This window comes from Lampetra planeri, chromosome 22, assembly GCF_965212315.1.
Source record: "Lampetra planeri chromosome 22, kcLamPlan1.2.h2, whole genome shotgun sequence".
NCBI lineage: Eukaryota > Metazoa > Chordata > Hyperoartia > Petromyzontiformes > Petromyzontidae > Lampetra > Lampetra planeri.
Window position 1 is genome coordinate 13,304,034 of NC_136128.1, and position 16,644 is coordinate 13,320,677.

Consider the following 16,644-nt stretch of genomic DNA (forward strand, 5'->3'; position numbering starts at 1 on the left):
AAACGATTTACATAAACATAAAAAAGTGCAAATATTAATCATAGCTATGAAACAGGACATCGCTGGCGTGTAAACGGTGCGGCAGGTGAAGGCCGACTGAGGGAGAGCGGCGTGGGGGGACGACTTCCGTGCTCTCACGATCCATGCCACTCCCATGCCTCGTCTCCCCACTAATTTCAAATAAAATCACAAAAAAATAGTTGTGAATACGAAAAATCGCGATTATAAACCCTGCAAAAATTAAGAGTTTACTATACCCACCACCCCGATTATATAAATGTGGAAACTCCACCACTGACTCAGGGTTGTAAACAGATGAGCACCGTCTTAATGCTCATTTTAGCAGGAAATCACTTTTTGTCCAAATAAAAGTCAGAATTTTGCGTATTGACAGACAACGTAGATCCCGAGACGAGTTCACAAGCCAATTTGCCACCATTGTATCTATGCTCATGTTTCCACACGTAAATATGCAATTAATGCGGAGTTCACATGGAGGAGATTTGGTCAAAAAACAATTACCATTGAGCACACAAATTCGAGAATGGAACCCGGCCACTGGGAGCGTTAATTATGGGGAAAATTAATGCACCACCGCTCCCCATATGTGCACATACAACATACGCATGGACAGCATGCCCACACACCACACAAACAGCACATGCAGTGCATGCACCCATACACAGCTACAACCCCGCATGGCGTGCACTGTGGGAGCAGATTTCACTGCCCAGACACCCACTCCCCATGCAGTCACAATCGCACAATTACTCAAAGCTCTCGGTTTATTGGCAATGTCTGCTTTCATCCATCATTAAAGCATGACAAGACACTCGCTCAAACTAGAAACGCACAGGGATACAGGACGAGGGTTCCGTACATCCCTCGCGCCTACTGCTCCACAAACACGAAGGATCTGTCCGCGCGGCCGGGAAACACTGCTGCATCGGGGTCGCGGCTCGCCCCGCACCCAACTTGCGCACTCCCCGTGCGCTCCCTGCCCATTAAAATGTGACCGCGACGAGCTGGCTTGAGTGGGATGCGCGTGATTCTGTGACGGAATATTAAAAAATAAATAATGGACGCCGATGGCACCGCGGTGGCCGAATTCGATTCCTCGTTCCAACTGCGTTGCGGTGACCTCTCATCATGACCCCCCAGGGCCGAGTCGCGGTGGCACGGCCAGGGTGCGGTGGCCATTACAAACCGGCCAGGGCCGCGTGGCGATTTCGGTAACGCGTCTGTACGACGGGCATCCACGACGATCCTCTGGCGCCAAGCCGAGCGCGGTCACTCGTGCTTGGCTTTGCTCGGCTGCCTCGGCACGGGTTTGCCGGACGCGTCGTCCTCCTCGTAGGAGACTCCAAACTCGTTGGTGCGGGACTTGTCCACGGGGTAGAGCCTGCAGCGATAATGACACCCCCAAACAGCCGTTAGAGGTCGCGAACCCGGCAGGGCAAGATGTCTCTGAACATATTCGTCAGAGTCGGTGGTGACGGCAACAAACACAATCCGTACGACGCAGGGCTCGTGTCCCCCTCTTATTCTGTTTAAATGTTGTGGCTATCGACACTCCCTCCGAGATCAAGTTTAGAGTGTAGAGAGCTGAAGAAGAGACCAGGATGAGCCTCAACTCTTTTTTCACTCAAGTCACAAAAATTACAAAAGCAAAACAAGTATAGCAATGAAGCAACAATGTCTCATCAAAAGCAACTGCGTTGCATGACACATTGAAAATACGACACAAACATACATCAGTGTTAATTAATACATTCCCTATCGCGTGAGTCGGCTTGGGCAGCACATTTTTTGACTGATCGTAGTATAATGACAAAATTAACCATTAAAAAGAAACAGGGTAACCAATTGTACGAATGTGTAAACAGACAAGGATATCCGAGTCAAATGCAACTGCAAGTGAAGTTATGAAGAATCGATATCTCAGCTTAAGATTGTAATTTAGATGGTAGGGTAACCAAGGACATTTTGTAAACGATGGAATTTCAGGTGTCTGTGGAATTAAACAGAATGAGTGAGAACTGCAAGTTTGTATCATTGGTGCAATGCACTTCTCACCAACTCACTTTGACTTTGTTGGGAGGTTCGTATCTCTATCAGGACAGGAGGGGGGTATCTGTGGGTGTTTTACCAAGATACGGCCATCTCTCACACTCTCTGTGGGGAAGGGGGCCCCAATCTGTTCTTGTCTGTGGCTGTGCTGGATCTCCATGGTGGTTTCACCGATTATTTCTGCCGATTGTCACCGCTGATGGTTACTGCACCATCTTCTTTAATAAAAAAACATATACTTTACAATTTGGACAAATCTGATGGTTGCTCCTCCTAGCAGGTTACTGGGTTAGCAACTTACAATTAGACCATAAGACAAAGGTCCCACGACGACCCAAGATCGTGTGCTCTGTTGACCAATCATTATTCAAACACATTTGCAACAAACTCTGTTTTCATTGGCTGAAAGGAGCTCTAAAGTTACTCTATGCCGGCAGAGCCACGACAAGTTTAATCTTGAACTGCAATTACGCCATTTCGAGATTCCTGCGAGTCATTCTGTGTCCAGGTCCTGGGGTCCTCAGCACTCACCATCGCTGATAGAGGTAGATAAGGAAGACAATGTCATCACGGAAACAGGCGAGGCGGTGAGACGTCGGCATGGTGATGATGAAGGCGAAGATGTCATCTATAAATGTGTTGAATGCCTGCAGCGAAGACGGCAAATTGGTCAAGCCAACACACGCACGCACTGCGACACTCGCGACAGACGCGCACCACACTGAATCGTGGAGCACGCGAGAGCAACACAGCCACAATCATAACATGCGCACAGACATTATAACACGCACACACATCAATAATATCACATACACATTATCATAACGCATGTGTACGTTATCATAACATACACACGCACCACAATACACAACACATTTTCATAACACAGATTATCATAATACACGCGCACATACCATAACACTCACATCGTCATAACACATTATCATAACACGCTTTATCTTAACATACACATACTACCCTAACACAAATTATAACACGCATATACATCACGTTACGCATACACACGCATCATGTGACAATAACATGCTTACCTCACTATACAAGATCACACACGCATCACTACAATAATACACGTCAACAGACCACTCCCAAACAAAAGTTATTCAACAAATACAGACAAAGCTGCTCCATTTGCTCACGGTGCCCACGTGCTCACGGCGAATTGGCACTCACCTTGTACATGAACGCTCTCCAAGGTAGATGAGCAACAGACTTGAGCTAGAAAGTGCAAAGAAACAATTTAAACACACACACACACGCAGTGTAAACACACACACACAGTGTAAACACACACTCGCAGTGTAAACACACACATGCAGTGTAAACACACACACACAGTGTAAACACACACACAGTGTAAACACACACACACACAGTGTAAACACACACGCAGTGTAAACACACACACGCAGTGTAAACACACACACAGTGTAAACACACACACAGTGTAAACACACACACAGTGTAAACACACACGCAGTGTAAACACACACACACGCAGTGTAAACACACACACGCAGTGTAAACACACGCAGTGTAAACACACGCAGTGTAAACACACACAGTGTAAACACACACAGTGTAAACACACACAGTGTAAACACACACACACAGTGTAAACAACAACAGCCACAATTGACCACTAAGTGGCGTCACGACAGCGCCGGTGCCAGGCCAGGTGCACTCCGAGGCCACCAAGTGAAGTGTCGAAGGCTCGCTGACAGGAGGGCACAGGACAGACCCAGGTGCCATGGGTTGACCGAGATGACTGGCAGATGCTCCCTACTGTGTCAACTTGCTGTGTTTTAGCCGTCCAGCACTCCACTCGTTGTGTCGTTGCTGTGCCCTCTGCTGTTGTTGGGCGATTGCCTCCAACGTTCCAGCTGCATCCTTCACGAGCCTCCTCCATAGAGGACAATCTTGACACCACTGGTACCAGTCTTCGGTAAGTCCACTCGGCTCCACATCCTCCTGTACCACATTAGTCCATCTCTTCTTCGTGCCGTGCCCACTTAGCTCCCTCTATCCAGCCAAACAGAAGCTGCTTGGTCACACAGGCTACATGACCCAGCTAACGTGGTCTTGGCCTCCGGAGGAGCTCAATCATGAGAATGTGTCCACATCTTTCCAGGATTTGTGAGCTCCTCACATAATCCAGCCTGCTTAAACCCAGGATGGATCGTACGCAGGCCAACCTGAAAGTTTCAAACTGGCGCAGATATTCCATTACACGGATCCACGTTTCAGAAGCAAAGAGAAGGGATGGCATGACTGTGGCCAATAAGACCCGTAGCTTCGTGTGGCGTGACAGACCAGGTAGTTCTGACACAAGTGTTACTCTGCTGACAAAAATATGCCACTTGGCTGATTTGGAACGAGACCTCTACTGCCAAACCGAAGGTGGTCATAGGCACACAACCCAAGTACATAAACTTCTCCACTCCCTTCATAACTGTCCCATCACTCGTAGGGAGTTAAGGGGGTGGAGTATTGGATGATACAAATTACCCATGCAGGTGCTTAGTTTGGGTGGGGATGATGGCGAGTCCCCACCTCTTAGTGGCATGACTCCAGATTCAGCAGCAGGACCTCTAATTCCTTCTCAGTGAGCAGCAACCACTCGATCGTCAGTGTACATGACATGGTTTACCAGTAGGGAGTGATCCCTTGATCGCACCCAGGCATCGATCAGCCTTAAATTTTATCTGTACCAGATAGAAATTCCACTGGTACAGCCATGGAAGGCTTCTCGAACTACGCGGTAGAAGATGATGTGTAAACACACACAATGTACACATGCACACACAGTCTACACACAGATAGACACATTCGCACACAATGTACAAATACCCAGGCACATAAGAAATCGGCAGATAACAGCGCAGGGGGCAAATATGGATTACAAACATGCAGAGGCATGCAGACAGGGGACATGTGAACACAGACCAAACAGGCATGTGGACAGAGAAATGCAGACACAATGACACCATTACATGGACCGGTGGAGTTGGAGAGTGACAGGCACGAAGACGTCTGTTACCTTGTAGTTGACAAAGAGTTGTGGCAGCATGAAGAGAAAGCCAAAGGCATAGATTCCTAGCGAGGGTGGAGGGCACAGGGTAAAACGTGTTAAACCAATACTGGGGACCGTGTTCAGCCTCTGCCTGGCTACGCGTTGCCACTAGTCGAAGTTATTGAGCGGGATTCTCAGGCTCGTGAATTTCAGTTCACAGCTGTAAATCGATGATGGACAACACGTGCCAGAAAATACGCGAGAAAAAGGGGATAACGCCATAACGCAGCATAACGGTGGTGCGATTATCTCACTTGTGCATTCTGGAGGACTTTCCCCCAGTTTACATTGTAAAGGTCACCTTGAGTGCAGTTTAATGTACACAGCCACCACAGGGGACCAATGTAAGGCAGCTTGAAGGATTCCTTGATGAAGTCTGACTAGAGAAGCCACATCAAGGCCACTGGACTTAGCGCTACCTGGGTGCTACCCAGCCAGTCGTCACAAGTGTGGGGTCCATGGAGCCATGTCGCCACTCACCGTTCACCAGGCTGTTAATCACCCACGAGTACCAGCTGCAAGAGACAGGGAGCAGAGGGGTGGCTGTGAGTACACACGACTGTGAGTACACACTGTCACTCTGTACCGTTCATACAGCGCTTAAACAAATAACGAAAAAAAACAGCTGCTCTGGCCGGGAGGGTGGGAGACTTTCCGGAAGTGCAGCGGCAGATGTCCAAAATAGAAATCATCTGACAAGCCACTCAGGTCACGGCTCGCAGTCAGCTCAGAGCCAGCTGATATTCAACCAAACAAGAGAAGGTCCTTGCCGAGTTGGGGAAATGGGACACGAGGACAGTTACAGGGTAGGGGAGGCCCCCGTCACCTCTTGTGCGAGACGTAGAGGAGCGAGTAGAGCGCCCCACCGGCACACAGCGGGTAGAGGGCGTACGACAGGTAGCGCATCGCCTGCGGAGAGCAGCACACACGCGCCTCCTCCACGATCCGCATGCCACTGCAGGCGAGCTCAATGTAGCTGCTTGTCCTCCAGTCTGACGAGGCTCACAACACTCTTACATAGTCTCTGGCTGCAGAACCGCATTTCCTTGGGAAGATCATGCGTGGGTATAATGCACTTGTGTTATCACAAGTTCAATAAACACACGGATGCAGGGAAATAGCCAGGGCGTGTGCGATGCAGTTCTTCAACTGATGGAAGCAGCCATCGTCGCTGTGGCCAGCAGCTTCCATCGGCTTCTGCAGCCATCGGGCCTCATGTTGCACCCAGAACTCAGGGAGCACCACTTCCATAGTCGTCCATAAGCCAAGCAGGTCGGTCGGTACCACGTGGGACGGTAAATACGTGAGACACCCTTCCTCCTACTGTCATACTCTACAAGGTTTCACATGGCAGTCGAATCTCTTCCTTCCAAAATTATATTACCTATCAAACACACTGTCATTTTTCTTGACAACATGTGCCATAGTTGCTATTACTACTATAATGAGCCAAGAACGTCTGTTTGTGTGTAACGCGCGTGACGTCACTCCACATGCCACCACCCCCACCCCCATCATTAATATTCATGAGCGGGTGGATTTTTACACTCCCGCAGGTCGAGCGGAAATACATTATTTTTTTGCAAATTAAAGTCACTTTAAGTTTGACGTTTCTTTATTGAAAGTGAATCTAATAAATAATTCTATGCAGCAACAAAGTGGATTTGGTGTCTTTATTTATTTCTTCAGCACTTGAGACAAAAGGTAAGTCTCATTTATGCTTCTACATTATGGTAAAATAGACATTTCTCGGTGATTTTCCAGATATTGTATCGAATTACAATTTATTTCAACCCCAGCGACTGAAAGCAGAAGAGAATAAAGTATCAGAACTGCGAATTTGATCAAATTGAAGGTCAGTTATATACTGTGCTACAGTGACATGAAGTGAGGTGTTTTATGACGTAGTTTAGTGCCAGATTCATTGCCATTAAATTTACACAAGATACAATTATATTCTGCTCTATTTTTTCGTAAATATTACAGCTTCCGTCCTAGGACGGGCAAACAAGCTAGTTATAAATCTTGACTTAAAGCGTTCGTGACTGCAGGAATTCATATTCTTTGGGTCTTTCGGTAAAGCCACGTAGATATAAAAATAATCAAAATCACAACGTTTCGATCGCAACACAAGCAATCGTCATCAGGTGAAATAATATATGGTGGAGGAGCTGCTGAGGCAGGATGTTATAAAGGTTTGAGATGGGTGTAGCCCAAGGGTAAGTGGGCAGGGCTCGAGATGAAATTTGCATGTAAATGTGAGATCGGAGAGCTGAGCCATACCGACGACGACGACGCTGTGGGCGTGGCCATTGTATTGTGAGAGATTAGCATGTCAATGTAAGCTATTTGCATGCAAATGTAAAATCGTAGAGAGCTCGGCAAGAGCGACCGCCACATCGAGGAAAACGAGCAATGATAGCTGTGTTAGTGAATGTAACTCAGAGAGTCGAAAATAACCGCTAACATAGGCAGATAAGAAGGCAACATCACAGCCAGTTATGACCTAAACTGGTTAATAACGCCCTTCCAATGATTGCTCAGTTTGTACCCATCTTTACCGAAAGACCCAAAGAATAAGCAAGTTATATATACCTAGTGACATTGCTATTATAGTCATGATCTAGAGATAAAATATTTAAAATAACTGTCAGCATGTGACCCTGGGTGGTACCGTTGAGCCATATCTGAATGAATGGCTCAAGGCTCAGGCTAAGAGTGCAGCTGGGAACCAAAATGTCTCTTTACTGCAGTACCACACAGACTTCCCACGGTCTCACCTGAGAGTCAAACTCATCCGTCTTTCTCTCTGAAGACGACGAGGGCCCTACCTGCACACACACACGACATCAAGAGCGTTGAAGCCTCTAATTCGCCACCACTTTCCTGGCAGTGCGGTCTAAAGCCCAGTCGCTTCCCTTGCAGCAAAACGCTGTGACTACCTCCACTTTGGGCAGCCAGCCACGCCACGTGAGCTTGAGCTTGAAAGCCTTGGTCACTTTCCAGACCTGCGGCCAGAGAAAGCAGAGGGAGGTCGGGGTGAGAAGAGAGCCGGTTGCAATGCACACAGCTGCTTGCCACAAGCAACGACCGTTTGGCTCCACAGTTGTACGCTCAAATGGAGTCCACGATCCTAAAGTGCGTGTCCCGCGGTGACCCCGTCAGCAGGCACCTCGATGATCGTCCCGATGCCGGCTGGCAGCAGCAGCAGCACGCTGGAGCGCTCATCCACGAGGAAAAGGAAGATGACCACAGTGCTGAAGCATCTCCATAGCACTGCACAAATACACGCACACACACACACAACAACTACAGGTAGTGCTCTACTTACGATGGAGATGCGTTACGACGACCCCATCGTAAGTCAAAAATATCGTAAGTCGAAGATGGCCTAGCCTACCCGGAGTCTTAAAGAATGGTGATAATTTAGCAAAACAGAGCAATTTACAGTACCGTACTGTATAAACTATATACTTATGTAATTATTAATTACAATACTGTATTGCACAGTAAAATGTTAAAGAAAAAACAAGGTAAATTCTTAGCCGACCTATATGACCTGCAATTTAATAGAAAGTTTTTTCAGGAAACAACCATATCTGCTCTAAAAACTTTTAACATGCATTGAACGTATCGTGACGTATCGTGCTAACCCTAAAATGAAATTGCTAAAGCTACGTATCATACATACAATGTTGTCGTATCGCCATCGTAAGATCGAAATATCGTAAGTCGGACCATCGTAACTCGGGGACTATCTGTATATACACATACACTAAGAGACATGCACGCACACACGCACACACGCACACACATAGACACCTGCACGCAGGCATGCACATGTCTACACACACCCATATGCAGGCATGAACAGAAATGCAGAATCATGTACACACACAAAAACAAAGATCCCCTCTATAGCCTTGACAAACTGTTGGGGCAAGTGCTATTAGCGAGCACCTATGGAAGACCAGCATGGCACACGAGGGGGTGGTTGGTGAGCACCACAACCGGCCGCCTTTGTCTCCCAAGTGGTGAAGTTTTTATATATGTCGGACTCGGTACTCATTTGAGGCTGAGTCGAACTAGGAGAGGCCCACGATCGGTTCAGATAATCATCACTGGTGTTGGCCATGAGCGGGAATTTAACTCGGGTGCGCCGGGTTCATAGCGCAGCGAGATCACACACAAAGTTTTAATACTAAAGTAGCGAGGTCCACAGGTTTTAGCAGTACTACCATCGTGATATTTGCCCATTACCGGGACGAAATACAAACACCGCTGTGGTCTGTGCAGTAATCTTCATCTCACCATGAGAGGGGAGCCCATAGTGATGGAGCTGCTGTGCTGTTCTATTCTTGCGTATGGCAGCAACATGTTGAGGGATTAGATGCCAATGTTGAGGTCTGCTAGCAGTGGTGAGAGGGCTTCATAAGAGAGTTTGTATAGCTTTGCTATTCCTCCATTGAAGGGGTGCAGATTACAATGGTTGACTATACGGTTCATAAATGTGCTCGTCACAGAACGGTGTGGACAGCGTTTTGGGAAATCCCTTGGCAGGGGAAGCAGTCAGCTGCGCCACAGAATGTGCGAGTCGAGGGGTACAGAGAGACTCACCCACGCGGGCAGACATCCCCACCATGTCGCGCTTGCTCTGCCAGAAGCTGATGTCGTTTTTGAAAGCCAGGAAATCAAACAGCAGCTACACGGGATCCCAATACATAACACCCGTGTCACAATGCATCATAACACACACATCACAACACGTCACACAATGCATATCACAATGCATCATAACAAATATATCACAATGTATCCAAACATACACAGCATCATAACACACACATCACACACACATCATAATATAGTGAACACACATCATAATGCATCATAACACACAGCAAAACATAATCCACGCGTCACATACAACACACATCACACCACATCATAACATGCACAGCAAACGGATTATAACACACAGCCCCATACCACATAAATGACACAGTATAACACAGCCTCATAACACACATCACAGCTTTATAAAACACACAGCAACACCCCAGAATACAAACATTACACAGCATAATACACACCGAGCACACAAAACGCGGCATACGCAGTGTCCATATCGCGGCACACACACACACAAGGGGGAGGGGAGGGAGATACTCACGTGGAAGGCGGCCACGAGGAAGGTGAGACCCAGGAAGTAGAGATTTGTGTCGGCGAAGATCCCCTTCACCTCGTCCACATCCTTCTCCGTGAAGCCTACGGAAGGGGCCGGTTACATCGACTTAAAACGTGAACTCGCACTTGCAAACTGAACCGCGGAAGTATTTTGTTCAGCGGAGCGATCCTCTGCGAGATGTAATGCGTTAGCCTCGCGCGGAGAATTAGTTTGTATGTGTGTGAGAGTATGTGTGAAAGTGAGTTTGTGAGGAGTGGTAGTGCAGCGGTCAGCATGGCGTGCTATGAACTCGGCGACCCGAGTTCGATTCCTGCTCACGGCCACCACCAAGTGAAAATTATCTGAACAGGTCCTGGGCCTATCCTAGGTCGACTCAACCTCAAATGAATACCTTGCGCGATATATAAAAACTTCGCCACTAGGGAGAAAAAGGCGGCCGGGGGTGGTGCTCACCACCCACCCCCTCGTGTGCCATGCTGGCCTTCATAGATGCTCGCTAATGGCACTTGCCCCAACAGTCTGTTAAGGCTATAGGGGGGATCTTTGTATTTGTGTGCACGGACCCAGTTGCTGCAGGGACTCAATGGCGTGCTGCATGTGCAGCCATAGACGCAGGCGGCTCAGGGAGATGGGGCTGAAGTGCACCGACAGGGGCAGCATGCCCACGCTGCTCTGCACAACCTGAGGAGACACCCACAAGTGCTTGTAGAATTTGAGAATCCCACACAACGAAACCAATCACACTGTGGTATATAAAACCAGGGTGTGGTGTAGGGATCTGCTCCCCATCCCAGTGTGATGCCAGGAGGGTTATCCCAGCTGAATGTGTACATACAACAAGATCTTTTATGCGGTTGCTCAGCTCATCCACGTAGAGAATAGGCAGGTAGTGGTGTTTGTCTCGAGGTGACCTGGAACAACAGCGCAGACGCAGCACACACATGTTTGTGCATGATTGCTGTTATCTCTACTGCTTCTTCCTCCCCACGACGTGACCAATGGTAACCAGTCTGCATTGATTCCATTCATAAAATCCATTCTCTTACTTCTATTGTGGTGAATGTTGCAGCTCTCTTGCCAACACGAGTGAGTCACACAGCCCCATCAAACGCAGGGAACCAAATAGGGCAATTGATTCGGCACCCGCTACTCGAAGCATTAATCCTGAGCGTAAGATTCTAGTTTACTCAATAAATCACTGCACTGTTACACACCCAATGTGAATAGAACACACTCCAGTGCACACGTGAGCACAACGCATACACACACACACATGCGTGCGCGTGGCCGTGCACTGCCTCTCACTTGGTGAAGTATGGCATGAGCTCGGCAGGCACAGCGCGCGGGTCCAGGGAGACAGCGTCGGCCATTACGGAGAGCGTGAGCTGCGAGCGCCAATGAGTGACCGGGTCCTCTCTGGGTGCTGCTTGTGCCGACTGGGGGAGTCATGGCAAGAGGGCACTCACTCACCCACCGGTGATGCAGCGAGGGTATGTGGTGAGGGCACACGGAAGTGGTAATGTGTGCATGTGGAATGCCCGAGTACGACACAGGCGGCGCTCACCTCATTGCGGGTCACGAGGTTGACCACGTCGGGCCGCGGCACCATGTGCGTGGTGAGCATCGCCACCCCGTGCACCGCTTGCTCGTCCTGCCAGGGCAGCTCCCCGGCACGATGTACAAACACGTGCGCGAACAGGCTGCCGTTGCTGCGCGTGCGCACGGGCAGACTCACGTTCACCTCCCTGCACGCCGCAGACACGCGTGGTGTCGGCGTGATGCGGCACTCCGAGACAATGGAGCGAGGGCTTGGTCAGCGCCGCGTTGCTCAGGTGCCCTGGCCGTCACAGTAATAAACGAGTTTTCCTGCACGTGCCTCACGTTTACCCCCAGTGACCGCACCTGTGGGACGAGGAATGCACGTCCAAGGGGTCGATGTTCAGGGCGAAGTGAAGGCTGCTCACTCGCCTCACGCTCTGCTCCAGGGCTGTATATACGCTGAGCTGTGAGACACAGAAACACCTCCGTCTCACCCACATATCACACACCTCCCAGTCTCACCCACGCCTTCCTATCTCATTCACGCCTTCCTATCCCACACACCAACCAATCTCACCCACACCTTCCTATCCCACACACACCTACCATTCTCACCCACCTACCAATCTCACACACCTCCCAGTCTCACCCACGCCTTCCTATCCCACCCACACCTATCTCACACACCTCCCAGTCTCACCTACAACCGCCATTCGCCACTAAGTTGCATTACCGTCACCTCGGCACTTGTGCCAGGCTAGGTGCATCTTGGGGCCGTGTGACATGTCGAAGGCTCGCTAGCAGTCACGGGACAGATCCACGTGTTATGGGTTAACTTACCATGCCAAATAATCTAACCCCAAGCAGTTATCACTCTGCTATGCAGTGCACACAATCGGCCGATGTTGGAATCCTGCTGCTGTCAAATCTGGGGTGGAGCCCCCAACTTTTGCAACCGATATAATTCAGAGTAGAGCAGTCGTAGTGATTGAATATCCTGCACTCACTCTTCCATGACTACTACAGCTACCTCTCGTTTTACACGGGGGTTGTGTAAATTAAACAGAAATTTCCATAAGAAATAAAGTGGTTGGGGAGATCACGCTATCAAACCTCATTCTAACGTCTACATATTTCACTGGTTACAGTAACATATTTACAATACTACCATACGTCTATAAAGATAGTAACAGCCTATTTAAAGAAATACTTTTTTTAAGTTAAACTAAAAGATGTTTAACACGTAGTGAGATGCTTGAGTGTGGTGGTGTACTCAGTGCCGGATTAAGCTCGTGCGAAAGCTTTCAAATTCACCATGGAAGTGGAAAAGGATGGCAAGTTAACATTCCTGGATGTTTTGATCGAGAAGAGACCTGATGGCTCGTTGGGACATTCTGTCTACAGGAAAGCCACCCACACGAATGCCTATCTAAAAAGCCTGACTCCCACCACCATCCAGCCAAGAAGAATTCCCTCATAAAAACACTACACCATAGGGCCCATTGCATCTCCGACCAGCACCACCTAGCCAGTGAGTTGGAGCACGTACACCAAGCCCTCAGGATGAATGGACATTCTGACCATACAATCCGCAAAGCTGTCTCCCCAGCCATGGGGAGACAGCCATCTGAGGACCCATTCAAAACCATCACCTTGCCATACATAGCAGGGGTTACCAAAAACATTTCCAAAATCTTAAACAAACACAAGGTCCAGGTTCGTTTCAACACAGTACACAAAATCCGTGATTTGATCCCATCTGTAAAGGAAGTGATTCCTGACATGCAATATCCTGGTGTCTACAAACTAAGTTGTGGCTGCGGCAGCAGTTACATTGAGGAAACGTAACGACGTCTCGGACCGCGTTCATGAACACAAGGCAGATCTAAAGCACGGTAGAACCAATACCTCTACCGTTGCTGATCATTGTTTTAATGCTGTGGGCACACACAATATTGATTTTTCCAAGACGAAGGTACTCTGCAAACCCACTGGCTATCATCAGAGATTTGTTCATGAAGCCATCCAGATATATAAACACGGACACAACTTCAGCCGAGAAGATGGGGACAAATTGAGCAATCAATGGAAGGACGTGATTAACCAGGTAAAGTCTTAACCTGCTGTGATGTCTCCATCCTTCCTGCGATTTTAGCGGACTCTCTGAGTTGCATTACTAGGTTGGATGTCTTTGTATTGACGGGCTGGATGTCCTTCTAGCTTGTGCACCAGATCTTATTTATTCATGATGTACTTGCAAAAAAATCCGCAGATTACCTGCTGGATCTCATCTGTTTCAAAGAACAAATTTGACCTAAGGTCTACACTCATTTACCAACTTCATATTCCCTATTGCCGTACATATACTGGAGGAAGGGCCTTTGCTATTGATGCCCCCAGGGTCTGGAATGCTGTTGCCAATAAATTGACACTTGAGTCACTACCCATGAGATCTTCACTCAAAACTGCTCTAGAGGAGTTGCACACCCCTAGCTGCCAGTGCTATTCAGTGGCCTAAAATAAAATGTTTAGCTCCGGATGATCACTACAAAGTATGACCTGTGTTTTGATTTAGTGTGCTGATCTTAAAGGTGTATTGAAAAATTATAATACTCCTATTGATGTTCCTGCTGTTGCGGAGTGGCTCATCCAGCCAGCTATGGCTGCAAGGTTTTGGTAGTACATGTTTATGCCATTTATTGTGAAAATTCCGTCACAGTTCCTATGATTGCTTTTTCATTGCTTTCATGGCCTTATTTTGATTTCTAAAAGTGTATTGGTTTAGCCATGTTTGTTTGTTGTAGTACAGAGTTAGACTGATGGCCTTAATCTAAGTTGTCTTGTGGTTGTTGTTGTTGTTTGACTTGCATCCCACTGGGATTTTTGCACACAGCGTTGGTGTACGGTGTTTTTTCTGCAATATTTTGCTGTCTTTTCTTGGATTTTCTGTTTGCACTTAGTCACATATTTACTTTAAGATGTTTTTTGTTCATGTTTTTGTTTTTTGTTTGTTGCGGTTGCACCCGATTCAAGAGCCGAATGGCTCACAGGGCTATACCTAATAAATGAACTTGAAACTTGAAAACCACCACACGGCACTCCACCTCCACCACACGGCACTCACCCACCACCACACAGCACTCACCACCACCACTCCACCACCACACAGAACTCCACCACACTCCACCACCTCCACCACCACACAGCACTCACCCACCACCACACAGCACTCACCCACCACCACACAGCACTCCACCACCACCACCACTCCACCACCACCACACAGAACTCCACCACACTCCACCACCACCACCACCACACAGCACTCCACCACCACCACCACCACACTCCACCACACGGCACTCCACCTCAACCACACGGCACTCACCCACCCGGCCTCCACGGGATGTCACGACACTCATTGCCTCGCACAGCTCCAGTTTAACATTCTCTCTCTTTCCCCAGCCTGTAGAACCCTGCCCTTGCTACATTCATAAAACGTCGAATCTATAACGTTCATACTGCTGTTTGTTGCTGGCCGCTTGGCGTTCTGGGCCCTTAGGTCCGTACGGGCTCGGGGACGACTAACGACACCACGCGTGTGGCACTGCGATGTCGGAGCAGCGCCGAGCCCGGCACAGCAGCCGTGCCGAGCCCGGCACTGCAGCCGTGCCCTGATGAAGACTGCGGCGCCCTGCGCTGACAGCGTCTGAGAGAAGCCCGCAAAGTGTCGCTCGCGTCAGAGGCTCATCGATGAGCACTGCCCAGCGATCGATCTTCCCACTTGGCCCGACACCCAACGCGTCCCTTGGGCCGTCGTTCACACGACTCTAGCGGCCGGCGGCCCCGAATCAAATGGAGTGGCCAGGAGACTCGACCCCGTCCCCCGCCCCGGGATCGCAGTCGCCCCGAGGCTCCGCACCTGCAGGCGCGGCGCGGGCTCTGCGTGCAGCGCCGAGGTGACGCACTGGGGGCCCGCGCCACACGGCTCCGTGTAGAGGACCCCGTGCAGGACGTAGGCGATGTTCGCGAGGTACGCGACGAACGCCACCACCGCCAGCGTCGTCAGCGAGGGCAGCCGCAGAGCCGGCATGGTCCCCGGGCGAGGGAACTCGAGAATATCGAGAATATCGTGGGGGTGGGGGGGGACGACGACTCCTCAGGAGGCTCGACTCCGGGCCTCGGGGAAGCAAAAGGAGCTCCCTCACCGCTCCCTCGAACCGCACTTCCGGATGAGCGCCGCTGCCACGAGCTCGCCTCCCATTGGGCCGCGACCACCACAAGCCACGCCCCCTTCACGCGCTCGACCAATTGCGCGTCGCCTTCCCGAGGCACGTCAGAGGCCTCGCACGTGATTGGCCAAGCCGCCACCACTCCCCCCTCCTCTTGGACGTGAGGGTCTGGTCAGGAAGTGGCGGCGCGCAGCTGCTTGGGTCCACGTGGAAGCCTCTGCCCCCGTCATAGTAACGGTCCCAGTACACGCACAGTGGGTCTGGATTCAGGTTATGCTGTCACATGCACGTCTGAGTTTAACATCCGTACGAAAACACTGCAGTCCAGTAGTGCCATACACCAATTGCACTGTGCGACTGAACATTCAACCCAATTATGGACTATTTACCGCAACCCACTCTGGTCTGCGCTTAACACATGGACTCATCTTGATTTGAAGCTTTCGTGACTGCAGGAATCCATACTCTTTGGTTCTTTCGATAAAGTCACGTAGGTAGAAACATTAAAATAAATCAGTCTG

At 49.3% G+C, this 16,644-nt stretch overlaps 1 protein-coding gene across 1 annotated transcript; it reads right to left on the reverse strand.

Moving 5' to 3' along the window:
- Positions 1-767: 767 nt before the first annotated feature.
- On the reverse strand, positions 768-16,129 carry CLPTM1L (CLPTM1 like). The gene is made up of 17 exons (XM_078604571.1): positions 15,814-16,129; positions 12,255-12,355; positions 11,917-12,097; positions 11,658-11,788; positions 11,188-11,263; positions 10,916-11,033; positions 10,338-10,432; positions 9,782-9,866; positions 8,337-8,440; positions 8,107-8,172; positions 7,945-7,995; positions 5,991-6,073; positions 5,645-5,679; positions 5,132-5,187; positions 3,265-3,309; positions 2,602-2,717; positions 768-1,402 (listed from the first exon to the last, which is right to left on the reverse strand). The coding sequence occupies exons 1-17, from the start codon at positions 15,982-15,984 to the stop codon at positions 1,291-1,293; spliced, it is 1,626 nt and encodes a 541-aa protein (XP_078460697.1). The 5' UTR covers positions 15,985-16,129; the 3' UTR covers positions 768-1,290.
- Between the last annotated feature and the right edge of the window lie 515 nt (positions 16,130-16,644).